The 24,646-nt window shown below is 43.7% G+C and overlaps 1 protein-coding gene across 1 annotated transcript; it reads left to right on the top strand.

The window, feature by feature from the left end:
• The first annotated feature begins 1,551 nt into the window (after positions 1-1,551).
• On the top strand, positions 1,552-24,207 carry SRP72 (signal recognition particle 72). Its single transcript, XM_079959397.1, has 19 exons — positions 1,552-1,717; positions 3,960-4,080; positions 5,392-5,515; positions 7,884-8,027; positions 9,779-9,890; positions 10,947-10,978; positions 11,746-11,870; positions 11,970-12,027; positions 12,178-12,309; positions 12,798-12,926; positions 13,782-13,854; positions 14,506-14,570; positions 16,293-16,388; positions 17,648-17,751; positions 18,794-18,871; positions 19,486-19,623; positions 19,850-19,887; positions 21,228-21,387; positions 23,923-24,207. Exons 1-19 carry the CDS (start codon positions 1,585-1,587, stop codon positions 24,101-24,103), a joined length of 2,043 nt encoding a protein of 680 aa, XP_079815523.1. The 5' UTR covers positions 1,552-1,584; the 3' UTR covers positions 24,104-24,207.
• The last annotated feature ends 439 nt before the right edge of the window (positions 24,208-24,646 follow it).

Below are 24,646 nucleotides of genomic sequence, written 5' to 3'. Positions count from 1 at the left end.
CATCAGCTGAGCATATAGACAGAGCTGTGTGTACTCCCCATCTAAAAAATAAAAAATCACTCCAAATTCTGTCTCCTCCACAAATTCACAAGTTGCAGGAACCCAGTTTAGCAAAAGTGATATTGATGTAAACGTGTACAAAATAGTCCAATGAACTACACATAATACAGTAAGCTAAAAATAATACAATCCAAGGTCACTGAATGTATACAAGCTAGTGCCACTATGTAAACCAAAAATAGAGGAACAAGATTTTCCATTCATAGAAAAGGGGTAAAAATGGTTTACATCAATGCCACTTTTATTTTCGTTCCTGTGACTTGGTATCTTTGTTGCCTACCATTGGGGACCCCTCCTGTGTTTTTCATCACAAATTCACAAGACGGTATTACTTACCTGCACATTGTTGGGAGGCTGTGGATTACAGGAAAAACTAGATTGGAGGGCACCATGCCGCAGGCAAAAGGATCTTGGCCTTTCTTGCTTATTGCTATATAACAACGAACCGAGGGAAAAATGCAGCAGTTTAGGGCCAAGATTAGGCCAGCTTTGAAGTTTCAGTTTGAGAGAGGAAAAGGGGATGAGGCTGGAGTTTTCTTGATCCTTCACAGTGTTTTTCAAACTTTACAGACCCTCCATATGTCCCAGGGACAGTCCCGGATTTACAAAGGCCACCCCGGTTTCTGATTTGATTTCCTTAGGACATCCTTATTTTAATCAGAGGGTATGGAGTTGTCTGACCCTGGAGCCATCTGAAAGCAGCCATGTATAGGGAAGGGGTTTTTGTTTGTTTGTTTTAATAAAAGAGTAATGTTTTATTATGTTTTTATATATGTTGGAACCTGCCCAGAATGGCTGGGGTATCCCAGTCGGATGGGCAGGGTATAATAAAATTAATGATAATGGAATAGGATGTCCCTATTTTCATCGGAGAAATGTTGGGAGGGTATGAACTTAGGTCCCCAGCTGTTGTTGGACAACAAGTCCCATCATCCCTAGCTAGCATCATCCCTAGCTAGGTAGTCAGGGTTGTAGTTCAACAACTGCTGGAAACCCAAGTCTGAGCAACACTCTGGATCCCCAGATGTTGTTGGACTACAACTCCCATCATCCCTGAGCTTTGGCCTTGCTAGCTAGGGATGATGGGAGTTGTAGTTCAACAAACATCTGGGGACCCACAGGTTGAGAAAGGCTGGTTGAGGTAAAGGAATTCTTCCTATGCCCAGAGGCTCCCAGATTTAGGTGACAGGAAACGAGTAGGGAATAAGTGGGCAGGGGGTTGGAATAGATGACCCTCGGGACACCCGCCAACTCTATGATTCTGAGCCAAAGCAGTTTAAACAACGCGCGCATGCGCCTTCGCCTTACGCCTGCTTGGGAGGCCCGAGCGCGTGGGCCCTGGAGACGCATGCGCATTGGGCTCGCCGTTTTCCTAGAGAGGCGCGCTTTTTTTTTTTGTACACGACGAAGGCTTAGAGTGCTACGTGGATGCACTTCCGGGTCGAAAGGCCATCGTCGGCGCCCCGCTTTCCCTGGCCTATCCTGCCCCCCCCCGCCCTCCGCTGCTTCTCTCCCTCTGCCAAGATGGCGGCGGGCGCGGGTGGCGGAAGTGGTGCCGGCGCGGCCGGGGCTGCCTCGGTGGCCTCGCTGTGGAGCGAAGTGAACCGCTGCGGCCAGAACGGCGACTTCGGGCGCGCCCTCAAGTCGGTCAATAAAAGTGAGTGGAGGGCGGCGGAAGTGGCCCAGGGCGAGGGACGGGGCTTTGCGCCTGGCGTCGCCTTTATTCTCTCTCTCTGGGGTGGGGGGGGGCAGCCTGCCACTTTTTCTTAGTGAATCCCCCTTCCCTTTGCGCGGGAAGTAGCTTCGAAACCCGTCCCCAAGCGCTTCGCGTGCATTAGCTTCGCTGGAACCTTCACAACAACCCTGCAGAGCGGGAAGAACGGCTGGCCTCCGATTTGCTCGTGGCTGAGGGGTGGCTCATTCGCTTAGCCACTCCAGTAATACTCAGCGGTGACCCGGCGGCAGGCGGTGTTCACGATATACGATATCTTTGTTGTCATTGTCCCATGCAGAACAATGAAATTGAAAAACTACATAAAACATTCAAAAACCCCTAAAAACTCTGAAACCCCGTTTTAAAATACACTACAGTGGTATCTCGGGTTACATACGCTTCAGGTTACATACTCCACTAACCTAGAAATAGTGCTTCAGGTTAAGAACTTTGCTTCAGGATAAGAACAGAAATCGGGCTCTGGCGGCGCAGCGGCAGCAGGTTAAGTGGTGCTTCAGGTTAAGAACAGTTTCAGGTTAAGTACAGACCTCCGGAACGAATTAAGTACTTAACCCGAGGTACCACTGTATACTATAGAGACCCCTTATGCTGTGTTTAGAACCAGAATTGCATTTGCGTAGAAACTGTTTCTCAGACGGCTAGTCCTGGCTTTTATAACCCTATACCTTCTTCCAGAAGGCAGAAGCTGAAAGAGATCATTTCCGGGGTGCCTACTATCCTGCGCTATCTCTGCCGCTTTCTTATGGCACCTAACAGCATAGTTTGATCTAAAGTGGGAAGAGTGCACCCAATTATTCTCTCTGCAGTCTTTACAACCCTGGACAGCATTGTTTTTTCTCTGGCCGTGCAGCTCCCAAACCACACACACAGACCATAAGTTAATACACTCTCCACAGTGCAATGGTAAAATGCCATCAACAGGTCCTTTGAGAGATGGTTTTTCCGGAGGATTCTCAGAAAATATAACCTCTCCGGTGCCCCTTTCGTGCTGATCCCTCGTTAAGAATGTCTCTCTTCATGTTTGGATCTTCATGAGTGACAAGGCTTGCTTCACTCTTTTTTGTGGGTGGCACCAGGCAAGCCCCTAGTCCTTCAACTTTAGCACTGTTGCCCTACTTCAGTAGGAGAATGATGATGATGATAATTTTATTATTTATACTGCGTCCATCTGGCTGGGTTTCCCCAGCCACTCTGGGCAGCTTCCATCACATCTTAAAAACATAATGAAATGTCAAACATTAAAAATGGTTAACGACAATATCGGCCTGGTTTCTAGGGTGTTTGTAAAGACCGCAGTGAGGTAATGCAGGTGAAGTGTTTTTAATATTTTAAAGCATGCTGTAACTTGAGTATTAGTAACAGTGCAGTTCAATTCAGTGGATTTACTCCCAGGTAAGTGGCGTGCTTTGGTCCATGAGATCACGAAGAGTTGGACGCGACTAAACAGCTAAACAACAACAAGTGAGGTTAGGATTGCAGCCACTTATTCCTTGAACTGCTCTGTGGCTTTAACAGTTGTGTGACAGGCAGAAATACTCGATGTGGTCATTCATGTCACTGTACTTGCATGCTTGGGAAATTCTTGCTTGCTGAATTGTTATTTGGTTGTACAGGGGATGTGCTAGGGAAAAACCTGCCACGTATGTAAAGAGGAAGTGGGTTGTGCAGTTATGCATCTGTAAAAGAATTGAATTGCTATATTGAATTGAGTTAGGACGCTAATCTATGAAACTGTCATATCACTTTGAAATAAGTACTGCTATGTTCAGTGGGACTTAATGTGTGTTTAGACTTGCAGCAAAGTATTCCCTCCTGCAGCTACACATTGCCCTCTCACTGTTGATCTTCCCTAGCAATCTGTCTTTCTACCATTGTATCACAGACTTGTAGAGTTGGAAAGGATCCCAAGGGTGATCTATTCCAACCCCCTGCAGGGCAAGGATCTCAGCTAAAGCATCCATGACAGATGGTCATCCACACTCTGCTTAAAAACCTCCCAAGGACTTCTCACTAAGGAGCCTTTAATAAGCTTCCAACTGGTATAATTTGGTTCCCTGGACCACAGTTGGAAAAGTGCTGTGATAACCTAAACTGCTTGTTTTCAAGATACAAATAACAGTGCCTGGGTTCTCATTGTTTAATTCCTTGCTTTTGCTTTTCCTAGTACTGCAGATCAGCAAGGATGATGCAACTGCTCTTCACTGCAAAGTGGTATGCCTTATCCAAAATGGAAGTTTTAAGGAAGCTCTCAGTGTGATTAACACCCATACCAAAGTATTAACCAGGTGAGTGCTGAATATTAGCTGCTTATCAAAAAACATGGCTTTCAGACAGTGCAAGAGTTTTTTTTTTCAGTTTTTCAAAATATGCAAATGGAAGCATTTACAAAATAAAGAAAAATACAGTTTCAAGAAAATCTTCTTTCTTCTTAGTCAATTAATTCTCAAAGTGTAGGCTAAAAAAGTTTACACTTTGAGTGTGGGGTGGTAAAATTCCCGGATGTTACAGGAGTTATCCAGTTGGGTTTCTATGTGCCTTACTGTAATGAGCATTCTTCCTAATTGGAAGGCCGGTAATTCCCCAACAAATTCATGTTTCAGCCTCTGCTAAGGGTGGGTAACAATGGTGAGTCTCTGTATTAAAATAACCATATCACACCCATACATAGAGACAACAGAATTAGCTGCCGCCAGTGAAAGCTAATTGGGAGGAGGCAAGACCATGCAGAGATGCAACAGGCAGTCTCCAGTGTGAATGTATGCTTTCAGGTGTACTAGAGCAGTGTTTCCCAACCTTGTGCCTCCAGCTGTTTTTGAACTACAACTCCCATCATCCCTGACTAGCAAGACCAGTGGCAAGGGATGATGGGAATTGTAGTCCAAAAACAGCTGGAGGCACACACTAATATGTCCCAGCATGCAGCTGCATAATTGCTGACCTAAATCCTGTGTGTCTGTATGTATCAAAAAAGGTTTCCTAGTTGCATTGTGGGAAAAGAAGCTACAAGACATAGAATCATAGAATTGTAGAGTTGGAAGGGAACCTGAGAGCCCTCTGGTCCAACCCCTGCAATGCAAGAATGTTAATATAGTGTTAATAAAAAGCAGTTTATGGGATATCAAGAAAAATATCAATCCAGTAAGGATTGTATCAGTCAGTAAGCCAGCACTTTCAAAAACAGTGTGGCGTGCAAAAGGAATGTGTGTTCAATGCACAAAATATAGACACACTTCTTTGTCTTGTTAAGCAAATAAAAATTATTATTGTGAAGCCGTTCTATCTTTGCTTTTTCTGTGTTGCAATATATCTGTTAGAATATTGTTGCCATATTAGTCTGAGACAATGAGATATTCATGAATATTAGCTCCTTTCTTGAAGCCTATCATATTATTTTACATAATTACAAACTTGACACATGTCCAAAAATATGTCTATGGTTTCTAAAGTATTAGTTCCCTTATCTCGTGTTGTTTGGTTCAATATGATGTCAGTGTATATAGGATTCAATCTTCAGGAATGAGTCTTAGCAAACACAACTGCTTTTTGAAGAGTTGTTAATGAGAAATCACATCCGACTTCCGGCTTATATGTTACAGTGATGTGATAGCTTTTGAGAAGGCTTACTGTGAATACAGGCTGAACAGGATTGAAAATGCTCTGAAGACCATTCAGGGAGCCAGTCAGCAGACAGACAAGCTAAAGGAGCTGTATGGACAAGTGGTAACTACTGCTTTGCAAACTCTTACTGCTGGATATAAGGCTTCAGGTGCTGTGGTGGAGGAGTTTTCTCAATCTAAATGTGTGCTCTTTTACGGCAGGTTAGCAATCCCTTTCCAGGGACGCAGGTGGCGCTGTGGGTTAAAGCCTCAGCGCCTAGGACTTGCCAATCGAAAGGTCGGCGGTTCGAATCCCTGCGGCGGGGTGCGCTCCCGCTGCTCGGTCCCAGCGCCTGCCAACCTAGCAGTTCGAAAGCACCTCCGGGTGCAAGTAGATAAATAGGGACCACTTACCAGCGGGAAGGTAAACGGCGTTTCCGTGTGCGGCTCTGGCTCTGGCTCTGGCTCTGGCCAGAGCAGCGATGTCACACTGGCCACGTGACCCGGAAGTGTCTCCGGACAGCGCTGGCCCCCGGCCTCTTGAGTGAGATGGGCGCACAACCCCAGAGTCTGTCAAGACTGGCCCGTACGGGCAGGGGTACCTTTACCTTTACCTTTACCTAGCAATCCCTTAAATGGGTCAGCCACAGTACAGTCCTGCAGCAATGGATGCTGACAGTCTACCAAGACTGCTGAATGGTGAAGACTGATTGTAATGGTTCTTGTTAATTAAGCAGACCTGTCCTTAATTTTTGCCATCTTTCTTGTCCTCATGGATGGTCCTATGAAATGAGAACATTTCAAAATTGAAAATGCAGCTTAGTCACGTATTTATCATTGTGCACAACATTATGAGACCATAATTTAATATGATACTCCACTGGTATTTCACTTCACCTAAAGATAACTGATCTTTAAAATCAACTGGTTATAATGCTGGAAATGTCAATATAAGCAAGTGATAATATTTTTTCATTTATGGGGGTATTCTGCATATGTGTAAATTTATTGGTATGTATGAATTTATTGGATAATAATAATAATAGTTAATTAATAATAAAGCCAAGTATAAAATTTTGATCTTCTACTTGCTTTTCAATATCTTCCTGGTTGAGGATTAAGGGGTGATAAAATGCTTTAGAGAAACATCTTGTAGAAACTAGAATTGCCTGGGCTTAGCATGGAAACTTATTCCAGCAATTGTGAAGTGCCTCTCAGTGTTCTGGGAATTACCAAGAGGGATATTTTGTGATGGACAAAATGCATTGGAGGAACAGTGTGTTTCCCATGACAACTCTGGGTCTATAGGCACATGCTATGTTGTTGCTCTTCAGCCTAGAACTTTTGGCATTGATTTTCTCAACAACCAGAGGTGACAGTTTAGAATTGATGACCTTGGTAACTATTATACATTCACTCTTCTTGAAGAAAATTGTTGCTTAGTGACACGGATGGGGCTTGGTCTTTGTTCAATGTTTCATCCATAATAATTATATAATAATAATAATAATAATAATAATAATAATAATAATAATAATAATAATAATTTATTTGTACCCCGCCCATCTGGCTGGATTTCCCCAGCCACTCTGGGCGGCTTCCATAGAAACCAAAAATACACTAAAATATCACATGTTAAAAACTTCCCTGACCAGGGCTGCTTTAAGATGTCTTCTGAATGTCAGGTAGTTGTTTATCGCTTTGACATCTGATGGGAGGGCGTTCCACAGGGCGGGCGCCACTACCAAGAAGGCCCTCTGTCTGGTTCCCTGTAGCTTTGCTTCTCGCAATGAGGGAACCGCCAGAAGGCCCTTGGCGCTGGACCTCAGCGTCTGGGCAGAATGATGGGGGTGGAGACGCTCCTTCAGGTATACTGGGCCGAGGCCGTTTAGGGCTTTAAAGGTCAGCACCAGCACTTTGAATTGTGCTCAGAAACATACTGGGAGCCAATGTAGGTCTTTCAAGACAGGTGATATGGTCCCAGTCACCAGTCTAGCTGCCATATTCTGGATTAATTGTAGTTTCCAGGTCACCTTCAAAGGTAGCCCCACGTAGAGCGCATTGCAGTAGTCCAAGTGGGAGATAACTGTGCATGTTTGTGGTTATTCTTTTTCAATAAAGTTTTTTTCAAAAAAAGAAGAAGAACTGGGGTTAGATTTCACTGTAGTGTAAAGTGGGGTATGCATGTGCAGAACAAGGCCCACTCACACAATGGGATTTCCCCTGTGTGCCCCCTAAACGTGTTCTGGGGGTTCCCCAACACTCCAATGAAGATTTAGGGGACGCAAGGAAGAAGAGGAGGAAATCCCATTTTGCGACCTGACTACATTCTGTGCATGCAGCAACTTAGTTGAATCCCGTCCAATACCTGCCTGGATTATAGGTATAGTTATAAACATTACTGAGATATTATGGTTGCTATTTTATTTTGCAGACCTAGTTTTGACCGTTTTCTGGTCTGTTGAGCTGCTAATCCAGATTTTTCCTTCCAGTTGTACAGATTAGAACGTTACGACGACTGTTTAGCTGTGTACCGGGACCTCATACGCAACTCACAAGATGATTATGAAGAGGAACGGAAAACAAACCTCTCTGCAGTTATTGCTGCACAGAGCACATGGGAGAAAGTCGTACCAGTAAGTAAGTTTGTGGCAGTGTGTATGTGCACATATGAGAGAGAGAGAGAGAGAGAGAGAGAGACTTCCTCCTTCATCTATTCTTGCTGTAAGTGAACTGCAGGTGAACTGCATAAACGCCATAAAATACAGGGAAGTGTCTTATAGGAACATTGACGTATGAAGCTGATATCTCTGTTATTCCCAAGTCTGGTAAGGACCAAACTAGTCCAAATTATAGGCCAATCACCTTAATTATTGTAGTCAGCAGGATAATAGGAGTCATTGCTAACCAGACTGTGATGGCTATAGTAGTACATTAATATTATTTGCCAAAGAGGGGGAGCAGATAATTTAAGGTTGGTAGGAAAAGGGGATTCTTCAAACAGTAAAAGAGCTGATGTGGCTGCAGTTATTTCTCTAGATGCCGAAAAGGCTTTTGTCAAACTACATAGACAGTTTATTTCTGTTATTTTGGGGGGGGGGGGGAAGGATTTCCTCAGGAAGTTATGGATTGGATTAGGATCTTATGCCTTTTCTCCCAATCACAGATGAGGATAATTGGAACTTGGCACTTGAGGACATTCATACACTTTTAAATTCCTGTAACGTGGGGACTGATAGACAACAAAAGTGAATTCTGCAATATTTTAAAAGACATCTGACTTTTAGAAGACATTCCCTGTTTAGGGAAGCTGTTAATGTTTAATAGACTATTGTATTCTAATATTCTGTTGGAAGCCAGCCGTAGTGGCTGGGGAAACCCAGCCAGATGGGCAGGGTATACATAATAAATTATTATTATTATTTCAAGGCTGGAAGGATAAACACCTGGCTGCTGCTCACTTGACTCCAGGTTGGTTCTACCACTCCTGCTTACTGGGAGGTAGAGGGCAAGGTACAAGGTCAGCACAGTGCAAATACACCAGCAGGAGTACCAGATTAGCTCTGGCAGTGCATTTGTACCATATTGACTTAACTGCTGCTTCCGCCTCTCGCACTCCCTAGCAAGCAGTAACATGACTGATCAGAGGTCAGATTCATGCCACAGCCCCATCGCGCCATCAGAGACTGGCCCTGCTACACACACACACACACACACACACACCCCATGAGACAATACAGCAGGTGGAAACACAGGATGGCCTCATCTGTGGTAGCTTTAAGACCATGCAGTGCCCCACCCAAGGAAGCTTGCTTGAACCCAGGGTTGCATATATTTAAGTGGGCAGTTTAAAAACAAACAACTTGCATTTTCCTACAATCTCCCTTAGATACAGTTTTTCAAATTCTGGTTGCCTTTTTATATTGATATACTGGTGGTTACTTTTGCGTTTTTAATGTAGTTATTGTTGGTTGCCGTAAATGTATGCACAATCCTTTGTTTAGTAATTTACTTAACATCTGTTTATAAGCAAAAGAATCTTTATGCTACTACAACATCTTACCTCCAGTGTGTGCTAAGGAATGAAAGAAACACTTGATGAAAGGAGCTTGGGCTTCTAGAATCGTGTGATTTGCTTGCATATTGTTCTTTTGTGCCTCATATATAATTAGAAAGAAGGGTGTTCATACAGCTTCCTGTTAGTATGTATCACCTGCTTATGGCTTTTGAATTTACTGCATGTTAATTTAAGAACCCTTCATGCTTTGGAAGTATTGTTTTGATCTGCGTCTAGCCATCTGACCCAAAGTGTTCATGCAAACTGGTTCACACTGTAATTCAGAACGAGGTATCCCTTTATTTACTTCGTTATTTTTGCTCTGTCCAGGAGGATCTTGGCCTTCAAGAAGCCACATATGAGCTGAGTTACAATGCTGCTTGTTCTTTGGTTGGGCAGGCCAGGCTGAACGAGGCAATGAAAAGCCTACAAAGAGCAGAAGGTAATGAATGAGAAGATTAATTTGTCCTTTCCTTGTAACCCGTTGTGCTGCTTTTGTGGAAAAACGTCACAAGATCTATATCCTTTAATAAATTAAATTGAGAAAATAGACATGGGGATTATTGTGTCCCTAAATTTATTCTCTGCATCTGCAAATGTATTTCAAGAATTCATTTACAGCCCCCAGTAACCTGTTGATCCTATAGACTGCACAGGATTTCCTCCCTGCACTAATTTGCATTCATTTTGGTAAGCAAAATCAAATTTCAAATAGCTAGATCCCCCCCCCAGCAACTTGGAAAAACAAGCAAAGACCAAGCAAAATAGAACTGAAGGGAGATGTGGGGAGAACTCAAGATGGTTAAATTGATAGTACTACTAAGAAATCCATAATTGTATCATGTATCGACACACAGTTGGAAACTTAGGATCTAGTATAATAAGGGCAGATTAGGAATTAAGATATGTGGAGAATGATTATAGGATGCTGTCAAATACAGTCATGCCTCGTGTTACGTTTGCTTCACGTTGCGGCTTTCCAGGTTATGAACGCGGCAAACCCGGAAGTGTTTACTTCCGGGCTCGCTGCATGCACAGAAGCCATCTGTGCACTCCGCACATGCGCAGAAGCGCTCTTTCGCGCACTCGCAGTAGCGGCACTCTACTTATGGACTTTTCAGGGTGCGAACGGCACCCCGAAACGCATCGCGTTCATAAGTAGAGATACCACTGTATAGAGAAATATCAGCATCCTTGCACTTCTGTGATGCAAATGAAGTTTCTATAGGCAGGTGTTAATCAGTGGTGGAACCTTGATTGGTGGCTCATATCTATGGCAAAATGTGTGCTACCTCCACTGTCAGAGGCAATATGACTCTAAATACCAGTTTTTGGGCAGCATGAGTGGGAAGAGTGCTGCTGCACTCCTACCTATAGGCTTCCTGTATGCATCTGGTTCACCACTGTGAGAACAAGGGGCTGGAATGGATGGGCCTTCGGTCAGATCCAGTAGGGCTCTTCTTATGTCCAAAATTAATTTGTCACACTTTCCTTGTAGATCTGTGTCGCCAGTCTCTCTCAGAAGATTCGGTGAGTCACTAGTGTTACACCGAGAATACTTTTTCCGCTCGGCAGGTTTTAATATTCTCAGTATGTGTGCATGTAAGCTAATTGCATAAATCTGCTTGGTTATGTGCTATCTGCCTGCTTTCCTTCATAACACTGGATTTAAAGTGTTCTCCATCAGCGCTTTTCTTTTTACTTCTGCGCCTTTAAATAGCAGTGTGCCTCTTTCACATGAACAGCTTCACTGAGAAGTGTTAACAGAGTAGAATTAAACTTTGTGAATTCTGTAGCAAGGGCCATTGCTGATACTAACAATTTAAATATCCAGAGCTTCCATTATCCGCTGAAGCCATTTAAAAAAGTATTCTTAGTGAACACAATAATGGCAAAGTGAGGCAGTTTTATCTCCCGGTGATATCAGTGGATGAGATTTGCATGCTTGCGTGACTCACCCAATGAGAGAAATGGTACCAGGAGTGCAATCCAATGCATATTTTCTCTATTCAATGAGGCTTGCTCTCTAGCTGTGTTACTAGTAAGTTTGCTAGTTACCAATAGATATATTTGCAGGTTTGGGTGATACTAAATTCCAGCTTGCATAAATTGGATTTACCCTTTCTCTCCCCTTCCCCTCCCTGGCAACCCCATGAATACCGCCCCCCAAAATCTGCTCTGGGGGGTTGGGGTCCACTGACTTGACATTGGATTCCATCCATTGATCTGTGGATATTATATAACTGGTGCAAGGTTTCAAGGTTGTGTGTTAACTTTTTTTTACTGTTTCCTTTTAGGATGTTACCGAAGAAGACATTGAGGCTGAACTGGCTATTATTCACGGTCAGATGGCTTATATCTTGCAGCTGCAAGGTCACACAGAGGAAGCCCTGCAACTTTACAATCAGATAATCAAACTGAAGTAAGTGACTTCTGTAAAATGGTGGCATTGGTGGTCTTGGCATCTTTTTAAAAAAGAAGACATGTTTACAAATGCACATGTATGCCCTGTTCTCTGCAGGCCAACAGATGTCGGGTTGCTTGCTGTCATCGCCAACAACATCATTACCATTAACAAGGTATGGCATTATCCTAGTAATTCCTCAAGCATGTTTTGCAGAAGAAATCACACAAAAGGAGCGTGGCGTGTCTTAATTGCAGCAAGCAACCTGGGAAACATCATGTTCCTGTTGATTGAGTGATGCATCTTGGAATGCTGTCTTTCACAGGACCAAAATGTCTTTGACTCAAAGAAAAAGGTGAAACTGACCAACGCTGAGGGTGTTGAGCATAAACTCTCGAAGAAACAGCTCCAAGCAATAGAATTCAATAAAGCTCTGCTGGCCATGTACACCAACCAGGTAATGTTGTGCCACTTCAATTGCTTTGATGCATGGTCTAAACCACAGAGCCTAGGGCTTGCTGATCAGGAGGTCGGTGGTTCGAATCCCTGCAACGGGGTGAGCTCCTGTTGTTCAGTCCCTGCTCCTGCCAACCTAGCAGTTCAAAAGCATGTCAAAGTGCAAGTAGATAAATAGGTACCGCTCCGGTGGGAAGGTAAACAGCGTTTCCGTGCGCTGCTCTGGTTCGCCAGAAGCAGCTTAGTCATGCTGGCCACATGACCCGGAAGCTGTACGCCGGCTCCCTCGGCCAATAAAGCGAGATGAGCGCCACAACCCCAGAGTTGGACACAACTGGACCTAATGGTCAGGGGCCTCTTTACTTTTTATGGTCTGTTACCAAGGAGGGCAGGGAGCGCCTTGGTTTGTTGGCTTACACTTCTAAATCCTGCCTTCTCTCTGTAGAATCGGCATTCCTAACCAGCCACTCTTTTTCTCTTGTTCCTTAGGCAGATCAGTGTCGCAAACTGGCATCAAGTTTACAGTCACAGAGTCCCGAACATCTCCTCCCTGTGCTAATCCAGGCAGCACAGTTGTGTCGAGAGAAACAGCATACCAAGGCAATAGAGCTGCTACAGGTAGGCTGTGGTTTGCTGCTTGAGGAAATATGCAGGAGATGACAAAGCTCTGTATCATTGTTCATCTAGATGAGGTTGAGGAGGAAGGGGATTCATGAACCTGCTGGGCACTTGGAGTCATAGTTAGATTCAACAGCGTTATTTTTGCACCAGCCCAAGCATTCAGTGAAACTATGGATTAGCTTGTTGAGCTAAGCCTTTTCCCAAGAAGTTAGGTATGGGAATACAATAGTGAGATCTGCTTGTCTGAGATCTGCAAGCAGTGAGAGATTTAGAGAGACAAGAGAACTGCCTTAAGTGTGGCTTGGTATAGGTGCACTACATAAATGTGCCTGGCTGAAAACTATAGTTCTGAGGTGTTCTGCAAATCATGGTTTAGACTTAAGCATATTTTAGGTAATGGCATAGCAAATGGGACCCTTCCTTAACATATTGCTGTGTATCCCTGTCGCTTCTGTTCAAGACAGAGCTGTTCCACCAGGCCTTTGGTCAGGGCGCAGCCTGACTCCCTCCTCTGGCAATCTGCACAGAATTTTGCTTAACGGTTGCCATCAGTTTGATTTTAATTAATTTTTATAATGAAATGTTTTTAGAATGTTGGATTATTTGATTGTTGTTAGCCGCCCTGAGCCCGGCTTCGGCTGGGGAGGGCGGGATATAAATAAAGTTGTTTTTATTATTATTATTATTATTATTATTATTATTATTAGGGACTTTGAGTTTGTTACAGGAGAGTCAAGAGACTTAAGACTCCACAGTGCAATTACTATGCATTGCAAGGTGCCTGTTCTGGAAATTCTGAAGCTGATTCTGTCTGAAAGCCTCTTGATTTGTGTTTCCATTTCTGACCTGTAGGAGTTTGCTGATCAGCACCCCGAGAAAGCAGCAGAGATTAAGCTGACGATGGCACAGTTGAAAGTTGCTCAAGGTACAGTAGCCTTGCTTCCTTTGGAAAGAAGCTTCCTGAGCATTCAGCTACAGTTTCATACTGTTTCCAAATGAGCACTCTCATTCTTAACTCACTTTTTTCTCAGAGGGAGGCTGCCTTCTGAGGGAGCTTAGGTTAAAGGCAGGAAGGGGCAATACCTGAAGTCTTCACCATCTAGAAAGCTTGCAACCTGAACAAATTTGTATGATTTTCTTACAGAGCAATGATGATGATAGCATTTTTTAATAATTCAAGTTTTACTAATTATGGGGAGGGATAAGGAAAAATATGGAGCCCTGAACCCTCTCAGCTGTGACCAGTGAAATTCTTATTTAAACATCCCTTTAGCTTTTGATACTTCAGTTATTTCCCACACGCTTTCATGCATATTTTTTTGCAGTCATAAGGGCTAGCAACTTTCGCTCTTTAAATAAAAGGCTGAATTTCTCATGAAGCGGGCTTCTGCAGAATCGTGGCAAGCATGCAGCCCTGATTGATGGTTTCTATAATCGCTCCTTTTTCATCTGTCTAATAAAAAGAGAGTTGCTTGATGGTAGAACAGATGTCCTAGTACAGAGGACTGGAGCCAATTGCCAATAACCACACTTTTTGTTCTCCCTCCCTTCCTCTCTCTCTCTCTCTCTCTCAAAGGCAGTGTCACGAAAGCATGTATCATCCTGAGGTCTATAGAAGAGTTAAGGCACAAACCAGGCATGGTAGGTTGCAGCTAAATCTAAACACACACAGAGTTTTATGCATCCTATTGACACCACCCCCAATGTCATATTCTTCTCCTAGCATGCCATTCTGACCTTAGCTTGGGTGGTTAGACTACTTTTTCTTTTTGACATCTGTCTGTCACAAGAGACAATGGAGCTTTGGGGGAGAGGGGGAGTCAAACCACTTTGTTAGCAGCACTGAAGTGACCTCCCCAGGGCACAAGCCAAGGCAGTGTTTTTGGAGGTCCTGGACTGTCCAGATTACAAGACGCCCCCTCTCGGCCTCGCTGATGTGGTCCAAAGGAAAGCAGAGCAATATGTTTGGCACCATCTTGGCTGCAGGAGTTGCTGGAAGGAGGTATGCAAGGCACCATCCAACCATTTTAGGGACTCCACGCTGGATTTGTGTAGGGTTTACTCCTTGGCCTTTTTTTCTCCTGAAGACATCCCACAAGGCAGTGGAGGTTTAGGATTAGAGCTTTCGTTCTCCTAGATGGGCTGCCTTCCCAGGTTGACAAGTCCCATCATGGCTGGACTACAAGTTGCTCATTTGCCTCTTTATTGTGTATGCGTAAGTTCTGTTTGGACTCTTGATCAGTAATGTGTTTGGTCCACAGGACTTAGCAATAACAGACATCTTGATCTCTTCTGCCTCCTGTTGCTAGAGGTGTGTAACTCAACAACATGAATCTTTGGCTGCTAATCTAGCAGCAATTGTGAACTTGGCCCTGAAGCAAGGTTGTAAATAACCAAAATTTTGCGCCAAGATATCCCATATGTTATGGTCTTTTATAAATAGTTTCCATGACTTGCTTAATTTCTAAGTTGCGTGAATATTTCAGGCTTTTCCTGCTCCTCCAATATGGGAATGACAATATTTATATCTTGCTTTCTGCTAAAAGAAGCATACAACACAAAACTTTTCAATGCAATTGAGCAAAAGTACAACTAATAGCCAATTTCTAAAAGCAGTAACAAATAGCAACTCATACAGCAAATAATTAAAAATAAAATAAAAACCTAACAGCAGCAAGGGTAAAAGATACTTAAACTGATGGTAGTAAATTAGGGTGTTACACATTAAAAGCCTGCCAGAATAAAGGTTCATTCAGTTTTGGGTGAAATAATTTCATTTGGGAGAGTATTTCAGAGCTGCAGCACTACCACCAAAAAGGCCCTGTCTCCTGTTTGCTCACTAAATTTTCTAAGATGGCACTGCAAAGCAATGCCTCCAACATGCATCTTAATCAAGATTCTCGCAATACGGGAACAAGCAGTGCACAGAGTTTTGATATGGCTTACCTTACATGGTGGCTATAAGGAATATTAACAAAATGTAAGTGAAATGCTTGGATGCTTTGAAAAAGTGCTGTATAGATGCCATGTGTTGGAGAGAGCAAAGCACATTACAGCAAGGTTGATTCTTATTTGAGAAAACTTGCACTCTTTCTTGTCATATTAAGTCAAGGCTGCTTTATCCCTTGAGTGCTGCCACTTGACTCCATTGCTTTTGAAGAAATGTAGTAAAAGAGAAGTAACTATTGCTTCAGTGTGTGCGCACTTTCATGTGGTGACAGTATTCTACTTAGTAATAATAAGTAATAAAGTAGTAATAAGTAATAAAGTTACATTTATAATTTTTAAAAAATGTGGCCCTGTCATACATTCCAGTACTTACTGCTCGCTAAAAATATTTCTCACTTTAATGTTGTGTTATAGGTATCTGCATTAGTGACAATGTATAGCCATGAAGAAGATATTGATAGTGCTATAGAGGTCTTGGCTCAAGCGATTGAATGGTATCAAGAATTTCAGGCAAGTAATAGTCCGATGAGATGCCAACAGATAAGCTGCCCAGTATTTTGTGTTCAACTTGCTTTACATTTCAGACAAAACAAAATAGTAGAAATATGTTCAGTACATCATAGCTCTTTATAATGTAAAAGGACATTTATAATCTGAATTTGCCGGCCAATTGTATTCATAAATGGTTTGTAACTGCTACTGTGCTGCAAGAAATAAATAATTCAAGTTTCCCATGAGCCCCAAATCTCCATGGCAATGGAGAGGCTGCCTGTTGCCTCTCTGCATGATTGCCTGTTCTGGCCGTGTCTCCTTCCAGTCATCCTTCACTGGAGCAGTTCTCCAATTTATCTGTCAGTAGATGTCATTTGGATCACCCAACAACTTCTGGTGCAGAGTCCATGGAATTAACTGGCCTGAAAGAGATGGATACAAAAATTCAGGAGAGATCCCCTAGTGTGGGGTAGCTCTCACATTTACACATACTTAAGTCAAGATTTGCTAACATGCTGGGTGCACATATACCAGCAGTGGCCTTCCCTGGCACCTGCAGTGCCCACCCCTCCTCTGAAATCAGAATTGAAAGAGGAAGTCTGTTGCAGCCATTAGAATAGGTGCATTGTACATATGGTGCCTGTGACAGCTTCTCGGTTTGAAAATACGCTCAAGGCTCCAAAAGGTCAGCAGCTCCTGCTCTAAGTGTAGACCTCTTTGTGTGCACAAGGTGAAATGTGCCTTCAGGTTTAATTGAGGGGAAGTGTGCTGTGCCTCAGCTGGTCGGAAGTCTGCAAAAAAATTGTTCTGTAGTCCAGAATTTTCCTGATTTTATTCATATTTTGAGGGAAGACTCGGTTATGCACTGGAGTAGTTATGATCCCACAGCTGTTGAAAGTCAGTATTCTGAGCTTGGTAGTGTGATTGCAATCTTGCAACTCGTAACAGACAAATACACCATTGCAGTTGTATCCCATCAAAGTTGTCCTGTTCATGCAAGGACTTTCAATGGCTCAGTGGAACTTCTTGCCCTTCTGCATGTCCCCATCTGATATGGAGGGTGGAGGAGGAACCCAGAACAGATTTGAGGGTGCACAGGGGGAATTTCTTGTACAAATGATACACCTTTGTTACCTACAACCGCTGCTCTTAAGAGTCCCCTAAACTCTCATGGCTCCAAGTGTCTCTTCAGCAGGTTAAAAAAGAGAGTGATCACTCATGTCATTATTTTAGTTGTTTTCAAACTTAACTTTAAGCAAACCTTTTTTCACCCCCAGCCAAAGTCTCCAGTTCATTTGTCGTTAATTAGGGAAGCTGTCAACTTCAAGCTAAAACACGGACGGAAGAAGGAAGCAATCAGCGATCTAGAGGAGCTGTGGAAGTAAGTCCCTTCCTGAGAGCTAATAAGTGAGTTTTACTGCAAAAGACTCAGTGGCCCCACTAACTTTTGAAACAGAAGATGACAATTACTTCAGTAGTGTTAAAAATATGTTTATGCAGCAAATGAGATAAGGCATATTAAAAATGGGTTGTGCCCAGTGTTACATGAACAGCATCCCACTTATGCAGTGGGACTTACCTTTCCAGTATACCTGAAGGAGCGTCTCCACCCCCATCGTTCTGCCTGGACACTGAGGTCCAATGCCGAGGGCCTTCTGACGGTTCCCTCACTGCAAGAAGCAAAGTTACAGGGAACCAGGCAGAAGGCCTTCTCGGTAGTGGCTCCCACCCTGTGGCATGCCCTCCCATCAGTTGTCAAAGGAATAAACAACTATCTGAGGTTTAGAAGACATCTGAAGGCAGCCCTGTTTAGGGAAGTTTTTTAATGAGTGGGGTTTTAATGTATTTTTAATCTCCTGTTGGAAGCAGCCTAGAGTGGCTGGGGAAACCCAGCCAGATGGGTGGGGTATAAGTAATAAATTATTATTATTATTATTATTCCTCTCCTCTCCCCGCGTGCCCCCAAAATCTGCTTCAGTGGGTCCCTCTGGAGAGTGTGCAGTAGGGGCTGTGTGAGAGAAGAGGGGAAAATTGTGTTTTTACCTGTGCTTTGAACACACTTTTTTCACCCTATAATCCCCTATATTTGTGGGCACACCTGGTTTTTGGCAAGCTATTGAAGCGAATGGGTGTTGCCCCAATGAGTTGCTGGAACATCCACAGAGTGAGCAACCTCCTCAACCATTAGATTCTCTTTTGGTCCCTTTCCCTTGATAGAGCTGCTCCTGCCACCCATCTCTAAGCTGCAGCTTTACCTGAGCCAGCACGCATCTTGAAAATATTGTTTGTGGCTCCTATGGAAGGTGGAGGCAGGGTGCTTCATTTGCCTGCTTATATGAGGTGTCCTTCGTGTGGTGTGCGACACTGGGCTGACTGCTCTCTTTAGAACAGGCTATAACTCTCACACTTCTTTACTTTTGTAGGCAAAATCCAGATGATGTCCATACCCTGGCTCAGCTCATTTCTGCATACTCCCTGGTTGATGGTGAGAAAGCTAAAGTGTATCCTTCCTTGTGTGGCTGAGGGAGGTGAGACAAGGAGGCATTCTTTGACCACTTCCTCATATCGGAGTAATTGCTGCAGTGATGCTTTTCAAAGTTTCCAGGTTTTGGAGTATGATGCCGTGTTCTCTGCCAAAGAAATCCTGTGTCTTCTGGAATTCCTCCGTGCATGTTCTAAGACTTTCACATCTCACTGGCCTTTGAACCTCACTGTTGTCTCATAGGGTGCATACAACACACACATCCAACTAGGAAGTTCAGGTACAGCTGGGTTGGTAGTCTTTCCTTTTAACTCCATGTTTTCATCAAGCAGAAGTACAAAAACACTATTCTACTGTTTTGATCCCCAAATGCCAAACGCCTCTGTTTCTTTTAGAAGCTCAGGCTCTCATGGTCACTCTGCCCATCCAGAAAGTAAAAAACAAATTTGTTACCCCATTATATAACATTCCATTCCTATACAACAGAGAATTCTTCCCAGTCTCCTAACTTAGTTTCTCTCTGTCGTTATTCTACCCACTAAACTGCTTTTGAGATCCTGAGAATGATTTTCTCTCTCTCTTATTTGCTTAATGTGTTCATATTGTTATTCCTTAACCCCTCCTTCACAATAGACTTAGCAAACACTTGCCTTCTTCGGACACTATGTCTCTGAAAGTAGATGTGGATGCTCTTGAAAACTCGCATGGGGCTACATACATTCGGAAGAAAGGAGGGAAACCCGCAGTTGAGAACCAGCAGAAAGAACAAGGGTAAAGAAGCTTTTTAAGTAATCCTTGACATCCTGAGTCAGTGTTAATATGAAGAAGTCCAGCTCAGCGACCAAAATAAGTTTTCTGTCTTCTAGCTACAACTTGCCTTATTTCTTTCCCTATACAAAGCCATTAGATACGCTCCCCTTGGCATCCATTAGCTCTGTTCTTTCTGCTGCATCTCAAGCAGGCTCATGTGTGTTCATGTGCTGTGTTTTTTTTCCAGCCAAGGTGACGTCAAGAAGAAGAAGAAGAAAAAGAAGGGTGAGTGTCTTGTTAGCAATGACTATATAGCTGTTTGGAGTTCAAAAGTGCTTCTGGAGAAGTTGGCTAAAACTATCTAAGCCAGGAGTTGAGAACCTATGACCTTCCAGATGTTGTTGGACTTCGTCTCCCAGAAAGTTCAATCCCCAGTGTCTCCCAAGTAGGTCTGGGAAAGACTTCTTTTGGAGACCTTAAAAGCAGATGCTAGTCAATGTAGGCAGCAATGAACTAGATGGACCAATTGTTTTGAACCGCAGGCCCAAAGGAGGACTTGTGGGAGTGAGTGGTTGGGTGCAGGGATACCAAAGAAGGATGTCAATACATACTTTATTTATTGAAGTTAAATATTTATCACTTGTTAGGTATCTCTGCCCATTAGCAGTGCTGCATAGGGCAGATAGGAGTTGGGAGTGCAACAGCATCTGCAGAGGTACATGTTCCTCATCTAAACACCACTGTATTAGGGTGGAATTTTTAAAAAACGACTCAAGAAGCTAACTTCAAATTAAGTTGACTTTCAGCCAAAGTCAGGAAATTGCAGCAATTGTGCGACATTAATGGTAGCGTCCTGGACTTCTTGTTTCAAGGCACCATACTTCTCAATACCAGTTGCAGGGATTAAAAGCAGGGATGGGCTGTTGCCTTCATTTTCTGCACACAAACTTCCCTAAAGCATTTTGCAGGCCACTGTCAGAGAGAAAAATAGATGGATATTTTGGGGACTGATCTAGGAGTGCTTTTCTAACATGAGCGTTTTGAGTACTGTAGATTCCGGCGTATTAGACGACCCTTCCAAATTGGCAGCTGCAATTTGGGGGTTTGTCTTATAAGCCCAGTCGCCTAATACGCTGAGCAGCTCCATGCCAGGAGAAAGCCGCTGTAGCGGAGCCCGCTGCTGCTGCTGTTTCGGAGCCACTGTAGTGGGGGGCGGGCTCCGCTCCGCGCCGCCCATACCCGGCGTGTAAGATGACCCCCGACTTTTAAACCTCTTTATCGGGGTTAAAAAGTCGTCTTATACACCGGAATCTACGGTAGGTCTCCATGCTCTTACATGAAGTCGGTTCTCCACAGTATTTAAAGTCTAGGTATAGCTAGCTAATTGCAACAACCCAATTTTTGTTGTTGCAATGAAAAGCTAAAACATGTCAGCATAAAGGTATTTGTGGTTTGCGCACAGTGAGAGCGTTGTCTGTCTCCGACCATGGAAGTGCTATACAGCTTTGGCTGATAAGGCATTTACCTGCAGTGCGGCTGTTTTTAAATCATGATGAGTCTCCCATGCTGAATACTCCTTAGTATTCAGAAAAGGAATATTCTTTTTTTTTTAACCTACTCCTTAGGAAAACTGCCAAAGAACTATGACCCTAAAGTTGCTCCTGACCCTGAGCGCTGGCTTCCAATGCGGGAGCGATCCTACTATCGCGGGCGGAAGAAGGGCAAGAAGAAGGACCAGATTGGGAAAGGAACCCAAGGAGCAACAACAGCAGCTTCTTCTGAATTGTGAGTAACAGGACCCAGCCTTGCGAGCCTTGATTCTAGAGTCCTCTCAGTGTCCCAGGGCAAGGTAATCAGGTAATCAAAGAGAGCTACTCCCCTTGAAAGGAAGATCACTATTGCACACAATCTCCAAGAGTAGGTAGAGAAAGAGAGTTACAGTAAGGGAGTGGAGAAGGGGACATCCCTGCCCTCTTTCTGCAGTTGCCATTCAGAAAAGGCTTAAAGAACTGGCTTTTGGGAACTGGCACTGATACTTAATGCGGGGTGTGTGTGTGTCAAAATTATTGTTTTTAAATTTTGTAGCTCTCAGGGTGGTTCCCAGCATAAAAACACAAGATAAAACCACAAAATTCATAATAAAATCAAGAATAGAACAAAACAACACCCCCCCACACACAAACACATTTAAAAGGATATAGGATGATAGGCAGCCAAAGGCCTGGTTGAAGAGGAACGTTTTCACCTGGTGCCTAAATGTGTATACAGTGGTACCTTGGGTTACATACGCTTCCGGTTACAGACTCTGCTAACCGAGAAATAGTACTTCGGGTTAAGAACTTTGCTTCAGGATGAGAACAGAAATCGTACTCCAGTGGCACGGCGGCAGCAGGAGGCCCCATTAGCTAAATTGGTGCTTTGGGTTAAGAACAGTTTCAGGTTAAGAACAGACCTCCGGAACAAATTAAGTACTTAACCCGAGGTACCACTGTAATGAGGGCACCAGGTGAACCTCCTTGGGTAGAGCACTCCACAAACAGAGAGGCACTGCTGAAAAGGCCTGTTCTCATGTTGCCACCCTCCAGACCTCATGGAGGAGGCACACAAAGAAGGGCCTCAAATGATCGCTGTACAGTGGTACCTCGGGTTACAAACACCTCGGGTTTCAAACACTTCAGGTTACAAGCTCCGCTAACTTGGAAGTAGTACTTTGGGTTAAGAACTTTGCCCCAGGACGAGAACAGAAATCGTGCGGCAGCGGGAGGCCCCATTAGCTAAAGTGGTACCTCAAGTTAAGAACGGTTTCAGGTTAAGAACAGACCTGTGGAACAAATCGAGTTCATAACCCAAGGTACCACTGTATCTGGGTCGGTTCATATGGAGAGAGGCAGTCATTCTATAGGAGGAGAGTACAGGAAGATGAGTGGGTTTTGGGGGCCTGGGAAGGATGAAGAGACGAAGGCAATAGAGTTGTCTGCAGCCTTTTTCAGCCTTGGTTCCCCAGATGTTTTTGGCCTATAACTCCCATCATCCCTGACCACTGGTCCTGTGAGCTAGGGATCATGGGAGTTGTAGGCCAAAAGCATCTGGGGACCCAAGGTTGAGAACCACTGGCTCAAGTCATCTGAAGGGCTGGAACTTAGGAACTCATAGAATCATAGAATCATAGAGTTGGAAGAGACCACAAGGGCCACCGAGTCCAACCCCCTGCCAAGCAGGAAACACCATCAGAGCACTCCTGACATATGGTTGTCAAGCCTCTGCTTAAAGACCTCCAAAGAAGGAGACTCCACCACACTCCTTGGCAGCAAATTCCACTGTCAAACAGCTCTTACTGTCAGGAAGTTCTTCCTAATGTTTAGGTGGAATCTTTTTTCTTGTAGTTTGGAACCACTGCTCCGTGTCCGCTTCTCTGAAGCAGCAGAAAACAACCTTTCTCCCTCCTCTATGTGACATCCTTTTATATATTTGAACATGGCTATCATATCACCCCTTAACCTCCTCTTCTCCAGGCTAAACATGCCCAGCTCCCTTAGCCGTTCCTCATAAGGCATCGTTTCCAGGCCTTTGACCATTTTGGTTGCCCTCCTCTGGACACGTTCCAAACTCATTTGGTGACTGAATATCTCAATCTCTCTTGGCAGTCCTACAGGAATCAGGATTTTACTTGAATGTGTCTGTATGCAGGCATCCTAGAGGGAAAGTATCCAGCTCCTAGAAAAGAGTGACCCCCCCCCAGCCACATGTTCTCCAAGAATAAACAAATTATTCCAAACCATTATATATGAATGGCATGCTGATGTATATATTGTAGCACCTGCAGTATACAGTCGTACCTTGGAAGTTGAACAGAATCCGTTCTGGAAGGCCATTCGACTTCCAAAACTTTCGGAAACCAAAGCATGGCTTCTGATTGGCTGCAGGAAGCTCCTGCAGCCAATCAGAAGCCCTGACAAACGTTTGGGTTCCAAAGAACGTTTGCAAACCAGAGCACTCACTTCCAGGTTTGCAGCATTTGTGAGCCAAAATGTCCGAGTACCAAGGCATTCGGGATCCAAGGTACAACTGTACTAGCTAGCAGTGGCTCAATTCTGCCCACAGCTTATTGTAAAAAAAGAAGGGGGGGAGCTAGAATTTCTAAGCAGTGTTCTTCTCTTATGTAAAGGAATTAATTCTTCACTGCAAGCAGTAATATATGACATGTACGTGAGGTTTAACCTGCTTGTTTTGTTTTTGCTGCTGACAGGAGGACAGAAGATAACCGTACATCTAAGCTCTGTGTGATAATAATCCCATTTGTTGTCTTTTCCTTGTCTACAGGGATGCTAGCAAGACTGCAAGTAGTCCACCTACATCCCCAAGGCCTGGCACCGTAACGGCAGTTCCATCTGGATCAACAAGCAACATGATACCGCCAAGGCATCAAAAGCCTGTTGGCGCAGCTGCCACAAAGAAGAAACAGCAGCAGAAGAAAAAGAAAGGAGGGAAAGGAGGCTGGTGATCATGGCAAGCAGGCTGTTTAAATTGAAATTGCCTGTCTTCCTTTTATTTTCTTTTTTTCCAATTGCGAATGCCAAGAGCAGAATAAAGGTCAAACAAAAAGCAGGGTGGATATGTGTCCTTTTATTCTCCTTTTGAATTATATATATATATATTTGATCTCTGTAGTGATATTGGAGATATTATTACTCCTCATACCAATATCTATGCATGGAGGCATTGTCATCGTCTGTTCATTCCAGGCTTTAAGGAAACGGTTTTCTCATCTTGCATGGGTTGTCCTACATGAGGCCATCACTGAAGGGTGATCAGAAATTGCAGCTGGTGCAAAACTGTCATCAAGTTATGGAACCACAACATTAGTCTTACATCAACTACACTTGTTTGTTTTCAAGAACAATTCAGGGTGCTGGTTCTTACCTATAAAGCTCTAAATGCTTTGTGGCCAGGATATCTCTTCCTCCTGTATGAGCAGGCCCAAAAATTATTACCCTCATCAGAAGCCCTGTTTTATGTACCACCATTGGAGAGATGCTAGTTTGGT

The sequence above is a fragment of the Podarcis cretensis genome, assembly GCF_951804945.1.
Source record: "Podarcis cretensis genome assembly, chromosome: 17".
Lineage (NCBI taxonomy): Eukaryota > Metazoa > Chordata > Lepidosauria > Squamata > Lacertidae > Podarcis > Podarcis cretensis.
The sequence above is the reverse complement of the archived record's forward strand: the minus strand, read 5'-3'. Positions and strand labels throughout refer to the sequence as shown.